The sequence below is a fragment of the Armigeres subalbatus genome, chromosome 1, assembly GCF_024139115.2.
Source record: "Armigeres subalbatus isolate Guangzhou_Male chromosome 1, GZ_Asu_2, whole genome shotgun sequence".
NCBI classification, from domain to species: domain Eukaryota; kingdom Metazoa; phylum Arthropoda; class Insecta; order Diptera; family Culicidae; genus Armigeres; species Armigeres subalbatus.
Genome location: NC_085139.1, coordinates 248,270,713 through 248,289,262, shown reverse-complemented (window position 1 = coordinate 248,289,262; position 18,550 = coordinate 248,270,713). Strand labels below are relative to the sequence as shown.

General features: G+C 42.1%; 3 protein-coding genes and 1 long non-coding RNA gene across 5 annotated transcripts in view; 3 read left to right on the top strand and 1 right to left on the bottom strand.

Moving 5' to 3' along the window:
* Window positions 1-18,550, top strand: part of LOC134206443 (amidophosphoribosyltransferase-like) — a 105,801-nt gene that overhangs the window by 27,951 nt on the left and 59,300 nt on the right. The window lies entirely within an intron of this gene.
* LOC134207186 (uncharacterized) lies at window positions 641-3,811 on the bottom strand. Its single transcript, XM_062682912.1, has one exon. The coding sequence runs from the start codon at window positions 3,809-3,811 to the stop codon at window positions 641-643; it is 3,171 nt and encodes a 1,056-aa protein (XP_062538896.1).
* LOC134207185 (uncharacterized) lies at window positions 9,181-17,039 on the top strand. Its single transcript, XM_062682911.1, has 2 exons — window positions 9,181-10,556; window positions 16,412-17,039. The coding sequence occupies exons 1-2, from the start codon at window positions 9,181-9,183 to the stop codon at window positions 17,037-17,039; spliced, it is 2,004 nt and encodes a 667-aa protein (XP_062538895.1).
* On the top strand, window positions 10,579-16,378 carry LOC134212561 (uncharacterized). The gene is made up of 3 exons (XR_009979298.1): window positions 10,579-11,038; window positions 11,294-11,574; window positions 15,720-16,378. It is a non-coding gene; the product is annotated as an uncharacterized LOC134212561 (long non-coding RNA).

Genomic DNA, 18,550 nt, shown 5'->3' with positions numbered 1-18,550 from the left:
CGTATGAGTCTGTTTGAGAACCCCTAGTTAACATATTGGGGGCCGCACTGGACAAGTTTATTATTTCAATTGCGAGTTTCGCATAATCTGGAATTACTTACGTTTAGTTCCCTTTCGTTCCCTCTCGTATTGTATCGGCGACAGAGCTTTGGCAAACGATTATGAGTTAAACATAGTATAAAGTGCTTAGTACTTAGAATACACATCTTCTAATTACCCTGCTTCTTACCAGTTGTTGTACTGTATATGAATCAGCGCGAGAATCACGGAGGACGCAATATAACAAGCAGTTACCTATAGTAACATATGTGGTTAATATGATTCAATGCCTAATTATCGTCATGAAGTGCTTACCAATTCAATTATAGTTCTGACTAATATTTAATATTCTGATTGAGGCACTTCTCTAATAATATACAATATTTCAGCGAATCCAAGTAAAGTATCTAACAGTTCGTAGTAGCACATGGGATGACTTTGTTTTTCTACTCACCCGGTGACAGGCCGGCTACCTACCACTACCACGAGATTATCTTGTCATTCGAATTATAGGATAGTTTAAACTTGAGAGGTGCGCTGGCCGTTGCTTTCGTGTTGGCCAACACTCACCCCAGGGTACACCAACTCCAGTTGGTTTATTCTAATCGCACCGAACATCAAGAATCGCCAGCTTCGCCGTCGGCCTTTCGTAGACTCCTGAAGCAGTTTGCAGGGTGGCGGAACGGATTTGCCTATCCTTCCCAATACGGACACTGATTATTCTCCCCTTCGGCCAGCAGTTTCGGGGCAGCTTAGGATCCACAATAATTGCAACATCGTCTACAGATATTGGTTTTGTGGTCTGGTGCCACTTAGTTCGACGAGTAATTTCTGGGAGGTAATCCGTAACCCAGCGGCGCCAATATCTATTGGCCAGGATTTGCGACGTACTCCAATTCTGGGCTAAGGCGTTCCCAGTATCGTCGCACACACTGAGCGGTTTGCAGCCATCGGAAGATCCCAGCAGAAAATGGTTTGGTGTTAGAGCGGGGGCGGAGTAATGGTCAATTGGTACATGCGTTAGCGGACAGGAATTTACAGTGTTTTCGATTTCTGTTACTAGATTTCGTAGGACTTCATCTGACAGTTTTTTCATTGAACACACGGCTAACAAGTTGGTTTTTACTGTACGTATAAGTCGTTCCCAACTACCACCCATGTGGGGGGACATTGGGGGGTTGAATATCCATTCTAGCTCTGCACTGACGAACTCCTTCATTAGCTCTTCATGACCTAGCGTCTTCTCTACTGTCTTTAATTCTCGATTTGTGCCGATGAAGTTCGTCCCGCGATCGCTGTAAATTTTTCGCGGTGTGCCCCTACGTGCAATAAAGTTGCGAAGTGCCATGATGCAAGAGCTCGTAGTTAGTGAGTTAACAACTTCGATGTGTACTGCGCGTATTGTCAAACAGGTCACCAGCATTCCCCAGCGCTTCTCTACTCGTCGACCTACTACAGTTTCAATTGGACCAAAATAATCCACGCCTACATATGTAAATGGACGTGTAAATGCGGCTAGACGTGCCGGCGGGAGGTCGGCCATGATCGGAGGCTGTGGGATAGCCCGGTCGTTCTTGCAGCGCTGGCATGATTTCCTTACTTGAGCAAGACATACTCGCAGACGTGGAATTCTATACTTCTGTCGGATTTCATTCACAACAGTTTCTTGATTTAAGTGGTGGTATTTTTCATGATAATATTTTATAATAAGGGTGGTGGTGTAATGGTATCGAGGAAGAATGATGGGGTTCTTTGCGTTGTCAGTAGCATGTTGACAGGCACCAATACGTGTTTTCATTCGCATAACTCCATGGTTATCCATCCATGGTGCAAGTTGATAGAGGGAGCTGGTACTTGGAATTGTCTCTGTCGAGCACGGATTACGTTTGACCCGTTGGAGAATAGCGAACTCATCCAAATATCCTGCCCGCTGAGCTTGGCTCAATAGGTAATTTTCTGCTATGCAAAGCTCATCACTGGACAAAGATTCTTTCATTATTGGCGACTTGGTTAAGTGCTTAAGTTGGAAATTTTTCAAGAAACGTTGGACGTAAGCGACAATTCTGACTAGTTTGCACCAGCTGGAGTAGTTTTCAACACAGATGACTGGTTCTAGCGTTTGATGCACTGCTACAAATGAGGGACGAAGTTCGTTGACGGTCGAACATTTCTGCTTTAATTGTTGCGGCCATAGATTTTCCTCTTGCCAGAGGAAATCAGGCCCTTTGAACCAGCGGCCATCTGGAGATAAATTCGGTAATAAATCCCATTTTGTGGCATCGTCCGCGACATTCTGCTTGCTAGGTATCCATCGCCACTCACTTGCTTCCGTTGACTCGAGTATTTCACTGACACGGTAGGCAACGAACTGAGTATATCTCCGGTGATCCGAATTTAGCCAACAAAGCACGTCGCGCGAATCAGACCAGTAATACTTCGCTGTAGGTTGTAGAGACAGTGAATCACTGACTGTTCGAGCTAATCTTGCTCCGATCATTGCAGCTTCAAGCTCCAACCTGGGAATGGACGTGAATTTTATCGGAGCTACTCGTGTTTTGGCGGTAGCTAAGGAGCATTCGATTTCCCTCGCTTCGATGATTCTTAGCATGACAAGGGCTGCCATTGCATTTTCGCTGGCATCAACAAATGTGTGCAACTGAATTTCATTTGCTTCATCTAGAGCTATTTTATCTCGGTAGCATCGGGGTATCTTAACATTTTCTACCTGTGGGAGAACTTTCAACCAAAGACGCCATTTGCAGAACGCTTCCTCGTTGATGGTTTCATCCCATAGAGTACCAGATCGCCAGATTTCTTGAAGGATGACTTTCAAAAATGCGAGAAAATGAGCAATCAAGCCGATGGGATCATATATTGTCATCAGTACTTGAAGAACTTCCCGTTTCGTAGGGAATCGCTGACCTAGTAGCAAAGCGCTGTCGTATCGATCCCATCCTACCTTATACGTGAACACATCGGATGCTGTGTTCCACCACATTCCCAATACTTTCTCAGTTGACATTTCGGATGCTAGATCAAGGCATTTCTCTTCAGTGGTTGATTCGTTGAGTGTTGCAAGAACTTGAGTAGAATTGCTTATCCAATTTCTGATCTCAAATCCTCCTGCTGCATGAACGTTTTTTACTTCATTTGCTAGTTGAATAGCTTCTTCTTCGGAATCTACGCTGATGAAGATGTCGTCGACGTAATGGGACTTCGTTATAGCTTCATATGCCGCCGGAGATCGTTCTCTGAACCGTTCTGCGTTCATGTTTTTAACGAACTGCGCACTACTGGGGGAGCAGCACGCACCAAAGGTCATGACCCGCATAGCGTAAACCCCTATCTCACCTGTACTTTCTTTCCAGAAGAATCGCTGGCTAGTTTGATCTGCTTCCCTGATTAGCACCTGGTGGAACATCTCTCGTATATCCCCGGTTAGTCCGATGCGTCCTTCTCTAAATCTGAGCAAAATTGCAAATAGAGAGCACGTTTGATCTGGACCCTTGAGCAAAGCAGAATTGAGTGACTTGCCGAAGGCGGTAGCTGCCGCATCCCACACCAATCTTACCTTTCCCGGTTTATTTATATTCGTCACCGCAAATATGGGCAGATACCAAGTGCGGGCGGAGTGCTGATCAATTTCCTTTTGGGAAAGCTTCCGTATGTATCCTTTGTTTATGTAGTCTGTGATTTTTTGTTCGAGAACCTGTGCCAGCTCTGGGTCTTTAGATAGACGTTTTTCAAGACAGTGGTACCGACGCAAAGCCATATTCCGGCTATCTGGCAGACGGACATCGTCGTTACGCCAGAGTAGACCTGTCTCATAATGATCTCCCCGAAGAAGAGTTAGGGACTGGAGAAGGGATAGAGCCCGTTGATCTTCAGTAGAAAGAAGTGATTGGTTTGGCCTTTGAACACCTAGGCAGTCCAAAGAGAAATACTCTTTCATCGCCTTGTGAAGTCCGTCATCTGACTGTTTGTTACAAGGGCAGATATGAAAAGTGTACCGGGGAAGTTTGCTTGGGTTGGATCCATTTCCTCCGCAGACTGTCCATCCCAACAAGGATTTCGCCGCAATTGGTTGATTCAGGTTTCCTTCTCTACATTTCCGTACCATGCTCAATTGAATGTGTTTCATGCCAATCAAGATTCGTGGACTGACGTCTTGGTAAGAATTTATTGGAAGTCCTCGGATGTGTGGGTACAATTTAGAGAGCTCATTTATGTCCATCGTTTGTGAAGGCAATGCGAGATTTTCGACGGTCCTCACTCCATCTAGTGCAAACAGCTTCTCTTCATTTTCGGGTCCTGCGATGTGTAGATTCACAATCCGCGAATTATTTTCAAAACGCTCCATTCCTCCTGTCCATCCCAAGCACAGCGGATCAAGGGGACCATCTAGTTCTAATTCCTCTGCAAGATCCTGGTTGATTAGTGTTGATTCCGCTCCTTCATCTAGGAAGGCATAGGTGCGAATTATTCGCTTGTGTCCTTTTAGAACTACAGGCAGATATCGAAACAATACGGCGCTCGTTTTCGTGTTATGCACGTTGCATCCTTGCTTGGGGCCACCTGTTCCTTCAGATTGAGTTTCACTTTCAGTTACAGCTAGAGGAGTTTCCTTTTGTTCATTGTGTAACAATTCGTTGTGTCTGAACGTACAACCATTTTTACCACACGGTTTTGCTCGGCACACACCTTTGTGTCGACGTAAACAAGTCCGACATAGTCCAAATTCTCGAACTATAGCCCATCTAGAGTCCCTGGTGAGCTCCAAGAAACGCTTGCACTTATCCGCCGACTTACAATTCCCTTTGCAGATCGGACATTCGTCGTGTATCGGTGGGGCATATGATTTTCTGGGGGAACTGATCTCGTCTTCTTCGTGTGATGATGTCTCGGAATGAGTATTCAAATAAGTTGCACATTTCTTTGCTCCTCGACTTTCGGGTTTAGTTTGCTTTGTCAGTTGATATGAAGTTAGAGGTGTGACGGAGCTTGCTGCCTCAGCTAAAGAGTAAATCCAACCACTAAATGTCGCCAGGTTGACCATTGGTAGGGTCCTTTTGTGTTGGCCCCAACTTAATTTCGTAGATGGTGGTAGTTTACAAACAAGCTGGTGTAGAAGTGTAATATTATACACAGGATTTTGTTTTTACACGATTTTTTTTCGCTCGTATTTTTGATCCTGTGACTTCAATTTGCCATCAAACTCTTCGCAACATGTTTCAAAAAATCCATAATAAATCAAAGAAAAATCACATGATAATTAATATACGTTAAACATTTAGGATGAGTGGAAAATTGAGAAAATGTAAATCGCGTAAAAACAAAATCCAGTGTACATATAATCTTGAAGGCCACACATTTCAACCGTCGCGCAAAAATTTTGAACGCTCACCGCAAAGTCGACTAACGTTTCAAGCTTGTCTTCTCGAATAGATGGAAGAGAAACTATCTTTTCAATAAGCGAATGTACGATCGCCTCGGGTTGTCCAAACATCATCTTCAGCGTTTCAAGAATCCCAGGAACATTTCCAGGGAACATTAGTCGGCATTTCACAGCTTCGTAAGCTTTCTCTTTTAGGCTTTTTTGCAAGCGAATCACGTTCTCTTCTTCGGTGAATCCACACATAGCTGTCGTGCTATTAAAGGTGGATAAGAGATGGGCCAATCCTCAGGATTGCCGGAGAATAAGGGTAGATCTCTAGGAACCGCCTGACGAGCTGCCAACTGTGAACGAGATAGTTGAAATGGATCGAACGGTTCCTGTTCGAAGCCTGGATTCATGCTGTGACTTGGAAGTTGTCCGGAAGTGAAATCCGCTGGTGGGTTCTCTTCTATAACGGTTGAACTGATTGGTTGCCTGGGTCCTACCAGACGATGTTGACTTGTAGATGATCGATGTGATGCTGTAAACGTACCTGTACGTAATGTTTGTGTCGATAACGCTGGAAAACTACTGCTTGGAATTACCGCAGCACTTGTCGCCCTTGCTTGCCTGGGAAGACGTAAATCACCAGGGTATGGCAATTGTTCCGAAGTGAACCGAACATGATTAACTGGAAACTTTGTAGAAGGTGGATCCGGCTGATAGCGGCTTGTTTCTTCAACCCACACGTCAACTCTACTATTTCGTTGCTCTGCCTGCTGTTGTTCAAATTTACGTTCCTCTTCCAGCCGCAAAAGCTGCAGCTGTGCGCGGCGGCGATGTGACCTTTGCGACGAGGTACAAGAAACGTCAGATAGCGCTTTCTCTTTTAACGATGATATACTCTGCTTCGATAATGCTTGCTGTACATTCAACTCATGACCGGTAGGACTGGGATTGGAAGATTGAACGATGATAGATGGAACGGGTAGACGTGCTTCTTGTTGCTTGGTGTTTGTCCTCTCTGATGATTTCGCCTCGACCGTAGTGGTAGTTCGCTCAATCCATTTGGCGGCTACGCAGCTGGCACAGCTCCAGCTATGGTTTCCGACTTCGTCTGATACTCCAACGCACTTGAAATGATGCCATCCACTGCACTCATCACATTGCACCATAGCACTAGCATCCGGTCCTTTGCACGTTCGACAAGAGTAACCTTCGATTGTTTCTTCTTCGCATTCCAGCTGAACCACATCATTGCCACCACCACCCACAGCTTTTTGCTCTTGGTTTTTTACTAATAGCACCTTTACCACTCGTTTTCGAACCACGACCAGACATGACCTTGACAATACGCGCCAATAAACGAAAATTATATACTGTTGGATTCAGTCCAACGATAAGGAAATTTTCCGAAATTGTGATTCTCTGGTACGGAAATTAAATTACTTGTGGATCCGATTTTTTGAAGGGAATATAATTTTCCTGAGAAAGTGGAAATAGATTTAATAATACAAAGTTAATAACTACATATGGGTGCTTCGTATGAGTCTGTTTGAGAACCCCTAGTTAACATATTGGGGGCCGCACTGGACAAGTTTATTATTTCAATTGCGAGTTTCGCATAATCTGGAATTACTTACGTTTAGTTCCCTTTCGTTCCCTCTCGTATTGTATCGGTGACAGAGCCTTGGCAAACGATTATGAGCTAAACATAGTATAAAGTGCTTAGTACTTAGAATACACATCTTCTAATTACCCTGCTTCTTACCAGTTGTTGTAGTGTATATGAATCAGCGCGAGAATCACGGAGGACGCAATATAACAAGCAGTTACCTATAGTAACATATGTGGTTAATATGATTCAATGCCTAATTATCGTCATGAAGTGCTTACCAATTCAATTATAGTTCTGACTAATATTTAATATTCTGATTGAGGCACTTCTCTAATAATATACAATATTTCAGCGAATCCAAGTAAAGTATCTAACAGTTCGTAGTAGCACATGTGATGACTTTGTTTTTCTACTCACCCGGTGACAGGCCGGCTACCTACCACTACCACGAGATTATCTTGTCATTCGAATTATAGGATAGTTTAAACTTGAGAGGTGCGCTGGCCGTTGCTTTCGTGTTGGCCAACAGGTCATGTCGACAAAATATTTTGCCTTTATTCTTAAGCTATTTAACAATGTTCACTAGCAGTGTAATTAGCATAAACATAAAAGTACGCATCCAGCGTCACCAACTGACAGAAGCATATTTCGCCACTTGTCGCCACTCACACCGCAACACTGACAGAACAGCAATCGGCATACTTCCTCCGGACATAGTGCATGGATCTATAGAGTGAAGTGGTCCCATCTAGCGTGCTCTCCAAGCTGTGCCAATCTCGCCGATCCAAACCGGCAATCCACGTCGCAAGAAATCGTAATTTCCTACTCTAACGGAGGTACAATCAATAACGTAAGTGGTTGGCGCAAAGTAATCCGATGGAGTGACAGAAATCGCTATAACTTACCTTTAATCTAAATTAGGTGAAACACGGCCTACTGGCAAAGGATACGGTTTTAAAGCGGAATCTAACACTTGGCACTCTCCGGAGAGGATACTGAAACATCCGGAAAGAAAGGTGGTAACACAAGCTTCCTACAGCGAACCATAACATAACCCCTAATTGTGTCATCTCCTACAGCTCTTAGTGTGCTAGCAGTCGAGCAACAGTCTGCACTTCAGTCTCGTAGACCGACCCGAAACAAAAGAAGTCTTCCTAGTGACCCACTACTACAGAAGCTTCATGTGCTAATCGCGGATTCTGATTCTTGCAGGGCTTCTTTATACGGGTCATTGAAACGTCAGTCATTTGGCTTTGTGCCTTGCATCCGAGACGTAATACTGCGAGCATACCTAACCAGCAGTTTCGCACTGGAGAGGACGGAGGGACACGCGTTAAGCACGCCACTCTATATGGTCACGGCGCAAATTGTGTGCAGCACCTCAAGAGCAAAGTGGCGGAGGGATTTCAGGCTCCACAATTCATCGGACCATCATCCCAAATCTTGCACACGGAAGACACATCTCGCTACCATTTGTGTTCAGTGTAGCGCCGGCACACCAGTCATTGAATCGAGTATACGGTTATGCACTGCGGAGCAAAAGCGGTGAGAAGTGCCTCTGCGGGTCAAGCGATGACTTGTATGCTGTAAGTGAGTGGAAGTGCAAGGAGCGCGGTCAGATGACAAGCGCATTCGAACGACTGGATCTGGAAAGCGGGGCCCCGTCAACAGCAGCTGCGCCAGAGCATCGAGTATGCCGTTAGCGGCTCGACACAAAATTAGGTCGTAAGGTAGGCTTAGTTATAAGTGCAAAATTGTCAATATAATGTAAAACAAATTTACGGACACTTTTGAATCCATTAAGCTGAATTGGCTGCCCGAGCATCTTGACGACCATTGATAGCCATAGCCGGGCATTTAACTTATAAGCGCGATAGGTCTCGTCCACCCAATTAGCCATCACGGCAAGATACATTTGCTACTAGCCCTTTATATCTTCACTCTCGTGCGAGTACCGTGTCCCCTCGCGGAAAGAAAATTTAGCAAACCGTTATATGGCGCCCAACTGAAAATATCCACGATCTAATTTCAGTCAAGTTGTCAAGAGTACATTGCTAAAAGTGAGTCGTGGTGTGTGTTAGAAAATGGACATCCTACACCTATCAGAAGAAGAACTCGACTATGAGCTGCAGCTGAGAAACGGCGAACAATGAGGGAGAAGACCAGCAAGTTGCGTGAACACATCAAGAGGGAGCGAGGAAATCTGGAAATGCCTATTAGCGCAGACCATGTCATCGAACAAGAGAACCATGTACAGCATTGTCAAAGCAAGCTGCAGTACATCAACGACAGAGTAAGGAAAGGCCTGGAGAAGGAGGATACGTTGGATTTAGCTATCTGCAGAAGTAAGCTGTTACATTACCGGTCACGCCTACAACTGATTACTGAAAGAAACTTAACGGGATATGTAAGGAAACTGGAAGAAGGAGTGGAAACATCGCTGCACAGAATCAACGATTTCTTCGCGGATACAACCATGTTGGATGTACCTGATGCAAAGCCCTCCGAGGAAGATCGGCCCATTCTTCCAGATGATGCAGAGATACTGGAGCGTCTAAAAAACGCACAACTACAATCCAGTGTAAAATCCAATAATATCAAGCAACCGAGCCATCAACATTTTTCGGCTGAACAGCACTTGGACCAAATGCGGCATATTCAGCAACAGCAGCTGTTACTACAAAAGCAAATAGAACTCCAGCGAATTCAACAAGAGCATTTGGAAAAAGAACTCAAGATCCAGCAGCAATTTCACAACCTAAGATTGCAGCAGGAGAAGTCGCATGACGAGTCATTTTGTACGGACCAAAACAACGTTCTACTTCAACCACCAAGTATAGATCCAAAGAATGTCGCTCCGGGGGCTGCACACAGAGCAGCGGCGAAAAGCCATGGAGATGCACACAAGCAGGCCGGAGGTAATTCTCCGCTACCGGCACAGACAAAAGATCCAGATACACCAAATATTTTGCAGCAATCCAATCAACACCACGGAGAACCACTTAGAAGTCCCTGGAGGATTCATGCACCGATAAGACAACCGTTAAATAATACAGCCAATGATTGTTCCCGATATCCTCAACCACCGGAATCGCGACTGCCGAACAGATCTCCTCAGAACAGAATGCAGAATTATCAACCAGTTTACAAATGGCCGTTTGAGTACGCAGGCCAAGCGAACACCATACGTCTCGGTGAGTTCCTAAACATGGTTACAACGTACGCTATAACGGAAGGCGTCGACGAGACAACATTGTTGAGATCCATCAAACACCTATTAAAGGGAAGTGCGCTACAGTGGTATACACGCTGCTACATGCACCTTCGTGACTGGAACGAGTTCAAACTGGAGATAAAAAGAGAATTCCTACCACCCAACTATTCAGAGATCGTTAAACAGGACCTCTACCTTCGGTTCCAGGAGCCCAATGAACCGTTTGCCAGTTTTTATCGAGACGTAGTCGCGGCTTTTGAAATCGTGGAACCCCCGTTACTGGAATCCGAGAAGCTGTTCATATTGAAGTCCCACCTGTAAGACCCCTCGCGCGCACCCTGCGCATTCGAATACTCAAATGTTTTGTCAACTTTCGTTAGCCTTCGGGCGATATGAGTGCCGATGATCGAAGCACGGTCGGTTACCTAAAGAAGAAACGATGAGAATAAATCAGACTGTTCTGTGACTCGAAACGTATCGGTTGTTTTTAATGTGTTCCGCTCACGGTCTTATAAAGTTAGTTCCTACTCTTTATCTACCTAAAACTTGTCTTTAAAAGTGGCGACGAGGTGCAAAGGGCTATTAAGTTCCGAAGAAAGTAAAATACCGGATGCAATAGCACAGAAGCAACGAGTAGCTGATCTTACTTACCCGGTACACGCTATTGTACCACCTCGACGTGCGATAGGTGAAGCGATTTGGAAAGCGAACGAGTTTACTTCTGGCTAATCAATTGCGACGTAAGGCTGTTACTAAGGTTTGGAACCTAGTTTGGTTCAATTACCGGCGTTTCGTGAGTATATGAATATCCTCCACCGGTAAGCGGAGTGATTTCCAATTTAGTCGGTGGCGTGGGTACGCCATTTTGTAGCAGTTTTTTTTGTGAGAATTGTATATACGCTGTTGGTAAATGAGTGAAAAGGTTTATTTATCTATTGAAACGTTATTGAATTTCTATGCTTATACACACGTGACCTATTGATAACAAAATCTTTTGTATGCTTTGTTTCACCATAATAATAGAATCATTTCCTTTCCAAAACAATAGATACCAGTGCTCGGTAACACCAAAGTTAGCGGTTAGTGGTTCTATCACACGTGCACCAAATCGATTGACTAGTAGTCAGTAAAAATCCGGAAAAAAAATTGACAAATACCGACGATCCCGTCGGTGCGGCTGGTCGACGTTACTGCAACGTTACGGCACGGCTCAGAGGGGAGCCTATTTTGTCATTAGCGATACAGCGGTAAATTGTTTTTCCCAAACGATTGGATTCTGGTGCTTGGTACGGTAGAGTGGTGATAGACGAGGGTCGAAGGATTTGGTTGGTAAGTCAAACCTTTCATAGTTATATTCAGCAAATCGAATGTTCCTCTAATCACAATCTAGAAGGTAACAACTTTCCATTTTGTTTTTGCTTCCATCCATTCTGTTTATTGCTTGACAAATTTACGGCAAATCCTGGTGTTTTTTTTTGTTTATTGTACAGAACGATATTAATTATTTCTACGGTATTTGAACACATTAGTGACTATATTACCATGAGTTCCTCAAACATTGCCTGCACAATAGAGCCCTATCGCAGAGGCGCAAGCTTTAATGATTGGTTCTCTAGACTGAAGTTTTTCTTTAAAGTTAACAAAATTAGTGAAGACGAACAAATGGCATATTTCATTACACTCAGTGGGCCAGTTATGTTTGAGGAAATCAAACTACTGTACCCATCTGGTAATTTTGAAGAGGCAGCTTTCGACGATTTAATCGCGAAGCTTAAAAATAGATTGGACAAAATTGACCCAGATTTAGTCCAACGCTATAAATTCAGTACAAGGGTACAAAATCCCGAGGAAACAACAGAAGACTTCATCTTAGCTCTGAAGTTGCAAGCAGAATTTTGCGGTTTCTCTAATTTTAAGGAAATTGCCATTCTTGATCGTATTATAGCGGGTATAAAAGATAAACAGCTTATAGACAACGTTTGTTGGGAGAAGAAAAATTAACTCTAGCAAATGCAGAGAAGCTGATCGCGACTTGGGAAGTTGCAAGGGCAAATGCAGGTACAACAGAGGAGCGACAGAACATGTTTCGGGACAAATTGCAGCAATCCAGAGTTCTCCAAGTGTACGATATGGTAAGACATATGAAAAACTGAGACGCACTTTAGATTTAGCAAGGCAATACCACGAAGAAGATGAAGTCAACAGAGGTGCAGGTACAAGCAGAGGTCCAGTTAAGAGTCGTTTGGGTGTGAGGCCTTATAATTATAGCGAGCAAACGCAACGACGACGCCAATATTCACCCAAAACTGTAAACTTTAAACGCGAAGGAAGCACGGCAAGGTTTAGACCAGACTATTCAAGAATGGTTTGCAACTTCTGTGGGGTAAAAGGTCACATTAAGAAGAAGTGCTTCAAACTTAAGAATTTACATAGAGACACAGTTAATCTGGTAGATTCTTATAGGCCTGGGCCATCGGCGGATCGTCACATAAGTGAACTACTGGAGAGGATGCATACTAGGGATTCGGATGGAGAGGAGAGTGATTCAGGTGATTTAGAATGTATGTTGGTCTCGTCCATTAACAAAATTAGTGATCCATGTTTGGTGATTGTCGAAGTCGAAGGAAATCCTATCGAAATGGAAATTGATTGTGGCTCGTCGGTTTCTGTCATTAGTAAAAGTCGTTATTTTTCCAAATTTTCAAGTCCTTTACGTAAATACAGCAAAAACTGATAGTGGTCAATGGATCAAAACTTGATATTGAGGGTGAGGTAAATGTCTCAGTAAAATTGAATGAAAAAAGTCGAGAGTTTGCAATTCCTGGTACTTGACTGTGAAAATGATTTTTCCCATTGCTAGGCCGAACATGGTTAGATGTATTCTACCCCAATTGGAGATATTTTTTTACAAAACCTATGAAAATAAACAATTTAGTAAGTGAGTCCAGCGAAACTGCTGTGAATGTGATAAGAACAAAGTATGAACAAGTATTTGAAAAGAATTTTACGGCGCCTATTCGAGGATATAAGGCGCAGCTGGTAATGAAAGATAAAACACCAATTTTCAAAAAGGCTTATGACGTGCCTTATAGATTGAAAGAAAAAGTTTCTGATTATTTGGACAAATTAGAAAAGGAAAAAGTTATAACTCAAATCGATACAAGCGAATGGGCATCGCCCATAATAATTGTTATGAAGAAAAATAACGATATTCGCTTGGTAATCGATTGCAAAGTATCCATCAATAAATCCATAATACCAAACACGTATCCATTACCAACAGCGCAAGATATTTTTGCGAATTTAGCCGGATGTAAGATTTTTTGTGCCCTTGATTTGGAAGGCGCCTACACTCAACTTGAATTAACTGAAGAGTCGAAGCAATTTACTGTCATTAATACTATGAAAGGATTATACACCTATAATAGACTTCCTCAAGGCGCTTCTTCGAGTGCTTCTATTTTCCAGCAGATAATGGATAAAGTGCTAGAGAATATTGAAAATGTGTCATGCTATTTAGACGATGTATTGATTGCGGGGAAAAACGTAGAGGAATGTAATAAAAAGTTGATTTTGGTTCTGGAGAGGTTGGTAAAGGCCAACATTAAAGTAAATTTCGAGAAATGTAAATTTTTTGTAACGGAGTTTATCCATTTGGGACACGTTATAAGCGAGAAAGGGTTAATGCCTTGTCCGGATAAAATTTTAACTATAGAGAGAGCAAAGGCTCCCAAAAACGAGACAGAACTGAAATCCTTTTTGGGTTTGTTGAATTATTACCATAAATTCATACCTCACTTATCTGCTAAGTTGTACCATTTGTATAATTTACTTAAAAATAATGTGAAATATGTTTGGGATGATAATTGTCAAAAGCTTTTGAAGAAAGCAAAACATTCTTACTGCAGACGAATTTTCTTGAATTTTATGACCCTAAGAAACCAATTGTTGTTATCTCAGATGCATCTAGTTATGGACTAGGCGGACTCATAGCACACATAGTAGAAGGCGAAGAAAAGCCAATTAGCTTCACTTCATTTTCACTAAATCAAGCACAGAAGAAATATCCTATACTGCACCTGGAAGCATTGGCACTTGTGTGTACGATAAAAAATTTCATAAATATTTGTATGGTCAACATTTCACAGTGTACACGGACCATAAACCACTTGTAGGCATTTTTGGGAAAACAGGGAAAAATTCAATATATGTGACTAGACTTCAACGATTCGTGCTGGACTTATCAATATATGACTTCGACATTATTTATAGACCTTCACATAAACTCGGAAATGCAGATTTTTGTTCAAGGTTTCCCCTAGAGCAGGAAGTTCCTGAGGAATTAGATACAGAAGTCATTAGAAGCATCAATTTTAGTAAACAAGTTCCTATTGACTATAAAGCAATTGCTGAGAGTACACAAAAGGATGAATTCCTACAGGAAATCAAAGGATTTATGCACAATGGTTGGCCAGAAAGAGTGGGTAAGCACTTCAGTGAAGTTTTTGCAAACCAACAAGAGTTGGAGTCAGTCGACGATTGTCTACTGTACAAAGACAGAGTGATTGTACCAAAATTATCAAAACAAATATTGAAACTTCTACATAACAACCATGCAGGTGTTATAAAGATGAAGCAATTAGCTAGAAGTATGGTTTATTGGTTCGGAATAAATGCCGATATAGAAAATTATGTAGCACGTTGTGAAGCTTGTAGTAGCATGGCCATCTTTCGTAAACCAGAGGCGTCATCCAAATGGATACCAACAACCAGACCATTCAGTAGAATACATGTGGATTTTTTATTTTGAACTTTGTGCATATTTATTAAGTGTTGTCAGCTTTTCCAAGTGGACCGAAATAGAACTGATGAAACAAGGAACGGATTGTAATAATGTATTGAAAAAACTTATAGCGTGGTTTGCGCGATTCGGGTTACCAGACGTTTTAGTCTCGGACAATGGTCCCCCTTTTAACTCCCATGCTTTCACATCTTTCCTTGAGAGGCAGGGTATTAAGGTGATGAAAAGCCCACCTTATAATCCCTCAAGTAATGGACAAGCTGAAAGATTTGTGAGAATAGTAAAGGAAGTCCTTAAAAGATTCCTACTGGATCCTGAAATCATGGAGTTAGACCTGGAAGACCAGATAAACTTGTTTTTGTTTAATTTTAGAAACAATAACATGACGACTGACGGACATTTTCCGTCTGAAAGAATATTTTCTTATACGCCTAAAACTATATTAGACCTAATCCATCCTAAGAAACATTATAAAAGTTATTTAGAAAAACCACGGCCAGCTGATGAAATCATCAATGAAACTATTGGTGGGAGAGTCCCAAAGCATTCAAATGATGCAATTGACAATCTGATGGCGGGAGATGATGTGTGGTACAAGAATCACAACTCTCACGGCCATGCGAGATGGATAAAAGCAACGTTTATTAAAAAGTACTCTCACAATATATTCCAGATACGTGCTGGAAGCGTAGAGGCCATGGTGCACCGCAATCAACTTAAGCTTATGAAGGATGGTTCACAATGGCAACGGCCAAACGTTGTCATCACACGTAGCATTCCCGACAGTACAACGAATAACGGACAAACGGACTTGAATATGAGACACGATGTTTACGAAGAAGGCTCAAGTGGGACCCCAACTGGGAGTACATGCGATAGAAAGCGGAAACGTCCAATTTCCGAAGTGGATACACATGAACTTAGGAGGTCGAAGCGCAACAAAAAATCGAATCGGAACGATGATTATTTATATGAGTAATTTCATTTATCTTTTGCCATATTAACCTTATATGTATTCAGAATTGAATTTCGATTGTTTTGTTTATAAGATGAATTCTTTATTTTTGATTAATGTCAGTTCAGAAATGTTGTATGCTAGACAATATTCTAAAAGGGGAAGAACTGTAAGACCCCTCGCGCGCACCCTGCGCATTCGAATACTCAAATGTTTTGTCAACTTTCGTTAGCCTTCGGGCGATATGAGTGCCGATGATCGAAGCACGGTCGGTTACCTAAAGAAGAAACGATGAGAATAAATCAGACTGTTCTGTGACTCGAAACGTATCGGTTGTTTTTAATGTGTTCCGCTCACGGTCTTATAAAGTTAGTTCCTACTCTTTATCTACCTAAAACTTGTCTTTAAAACCACCTTAACGCCGATTTCACTCCGATTGCCACAGCCGCCAGAGTAACATCAGTAAAAGAACTGGTAGCTGTATGCAGAGACTTCGCGGTGTCGCGATCATACGGGATGCGCAATAGAAGCCAAGGACAACTCCGATCAGGTTGGAGTAGAAATGAGAACCCAACGTTTAATCGATCAACACGACCGAGCCCCTCCGGGCAGCAATACGGTCGACAACAGTTAAATACAATAGCGCGGGACTTAAACGAGCAGATCGAGGAGACACCGCACAGGGAAATTCTTGAACACGAAGAATCCAGTCAGCAACTGGCTATTCAATGGGAGGAGGCATCAATGGAATCTGAAGAAATCAACGCGATCCGCATGCAACCACCATGGTCCAGGAACCAGGAAACTACGCGAGAAATTCCCAACACCGAAGCTCGTGCTAGTATGTCAACAGTCATCACGTGCTGGCAATGTGGAAACCAAGGACACACATACCCCACGTGCCCTAATCCAAAAACTTTCGTATTCTGTTACAGCTGTGGCAAAAAAGGAGCCACTACGCGAAGCTGCCAACAGTGTGCCGCTAGATGGACTCAACTGGCAGCGGCAAACAGAAAACATCAGTCGGGAAACCAATAGTGGGAGAGTCAACTACTCGGGGTCAGGATTCTCCCACAAATAGAGGTGTGCGCCGGTCCGAAAATCGTCGGCGGCGGCGTTTGTCAGAATTTTGGTCGGCGGCGGCGGCGTTTTCGGCGTCACGCCGAAAGCCATTTGAACCGGCGGCGGCGGCGGCGTGAATCGGCGTGGTGATTTTTTTATAACGTTCTCGAAGATTTTTTTTTTCATTTTTTCGGGATATTTTCAAAACATCAACGGGAGCATCTTTTCCAAAAAAAAAATCCGAAATATTCATTATTGGAAATTATTTTCGAATTTTCCACAGGAACTACTTTGCAGCTCTTTGTCATTCCCAAGGAAAATTGTTTGGAATTTCAGGGGGAAACAATTCAAAATTTACATGAGAAACTTTTCAGAATTTTCATGAGAAATTGTTCTAAATTTTGTACTCAAGAATACTCAACAAAATATTTTGTCAAATCTATCTACACTGAACATTTTTCGTCACATCCAAATGACACTCTAAGGAGTTTTTACAGGAAACTCGCTGGAGTTTTCACCAGAAATTTTTTATTAAAGAAAATTTTTCAAAAAGAGGAAAAAAATTCTATTTCAATGGAAATCGTTAGCAGTTTTCATAGGAAATTTATTCTTATTGGCACGATTTTTTTTTAAATTGCCATGGAAGGTTCTTCGGAATTTTCAAGAATTTCCACAAGGTAACTACTACCTGGAAAACCTGGAAAAATGTTGGAATTATCAGAGAACTTCTGACACAATCAGAGAACTTTCAAACACGAAAAAATAACAAATTTAAGAATTGAACACGTATGGATCGTTGTTCCGATCTATGGACAAAAAAAAACGTTTATCCAACTTCAAAGGAACTTCTGAATAATTCCCGGAGCAATACCTAAAGAGAGCTAAGCATTTATTCGGGAAATCAATTAGGTTTTGCTTGTAAAATCTTCTGAGAATTCGCTCGGAAATTCTTCATGAATGTATTAAATAATATGTAATAATTAAGGATTTCAAGGCAGTTCCTGGAAGACCTATCGAAGAAATTTCTGGATCAATTTTCAGATGGTTTTACAAAGGAATCACGTGTCCTAGGAATTATAAGCGTAATTTTCTAAATTATTTTTGGGGGAATTTCCAAGATGAGTCCCCGAATGAATTCCTGGCGGAATTTCTAAAGGTAATTCAGGAGAAATTTCCGAAATGATTCTTTAAAGAATTCCCGCGGTAGAACATGAAGAGATTTTCAAGAAAAAAAAATCTAAAGGAAATTGTGAAGGATTTCTGCTAAAGGAATTTTCGATGGAATATCGAATGAATTTTCCAAGGAATTCCCAGAAGAATTTTCAAAACAATTTCTAAAGGTATTCTCGAACTAATTCTTAAATAAAAATCAAAGAATTCTTCAGAAGAATTCGAAAATGAATTTATGAATTGAATGATGAATGAATGAATGAATGAATGAACAAAATGAATTTTTTATGATTTTTTTTATGAAGATTCCCGAAGAA

What these genes read in the sequence shown, in the direction of transcription:
- LOC134207186 (XM_062682912.1), bottom strand. Translation starts at nt 3,811, where the DNA reads ATGGCTTTGCGTCGGTACCACTGTCTTGAAAAACGTCTATCTAAAGAC.
- LOC134207185 (XM_062682911.1), top strand. Translation starts at nt 9,181, where the DNA reads ATGAGGGAGAAGACCAGCAAGTTGCGTGAACACATCAAGAGGGAGCGA. An exon ending in AAGCTGTTCATATTGAAGTC is followed by an intron (nt 10,557 to 16,411) that starts CCACCTGTAAGA and finishes TTGTCTTTAAAA; the next exon opens with CCACCTTAACGCCGATTTCA.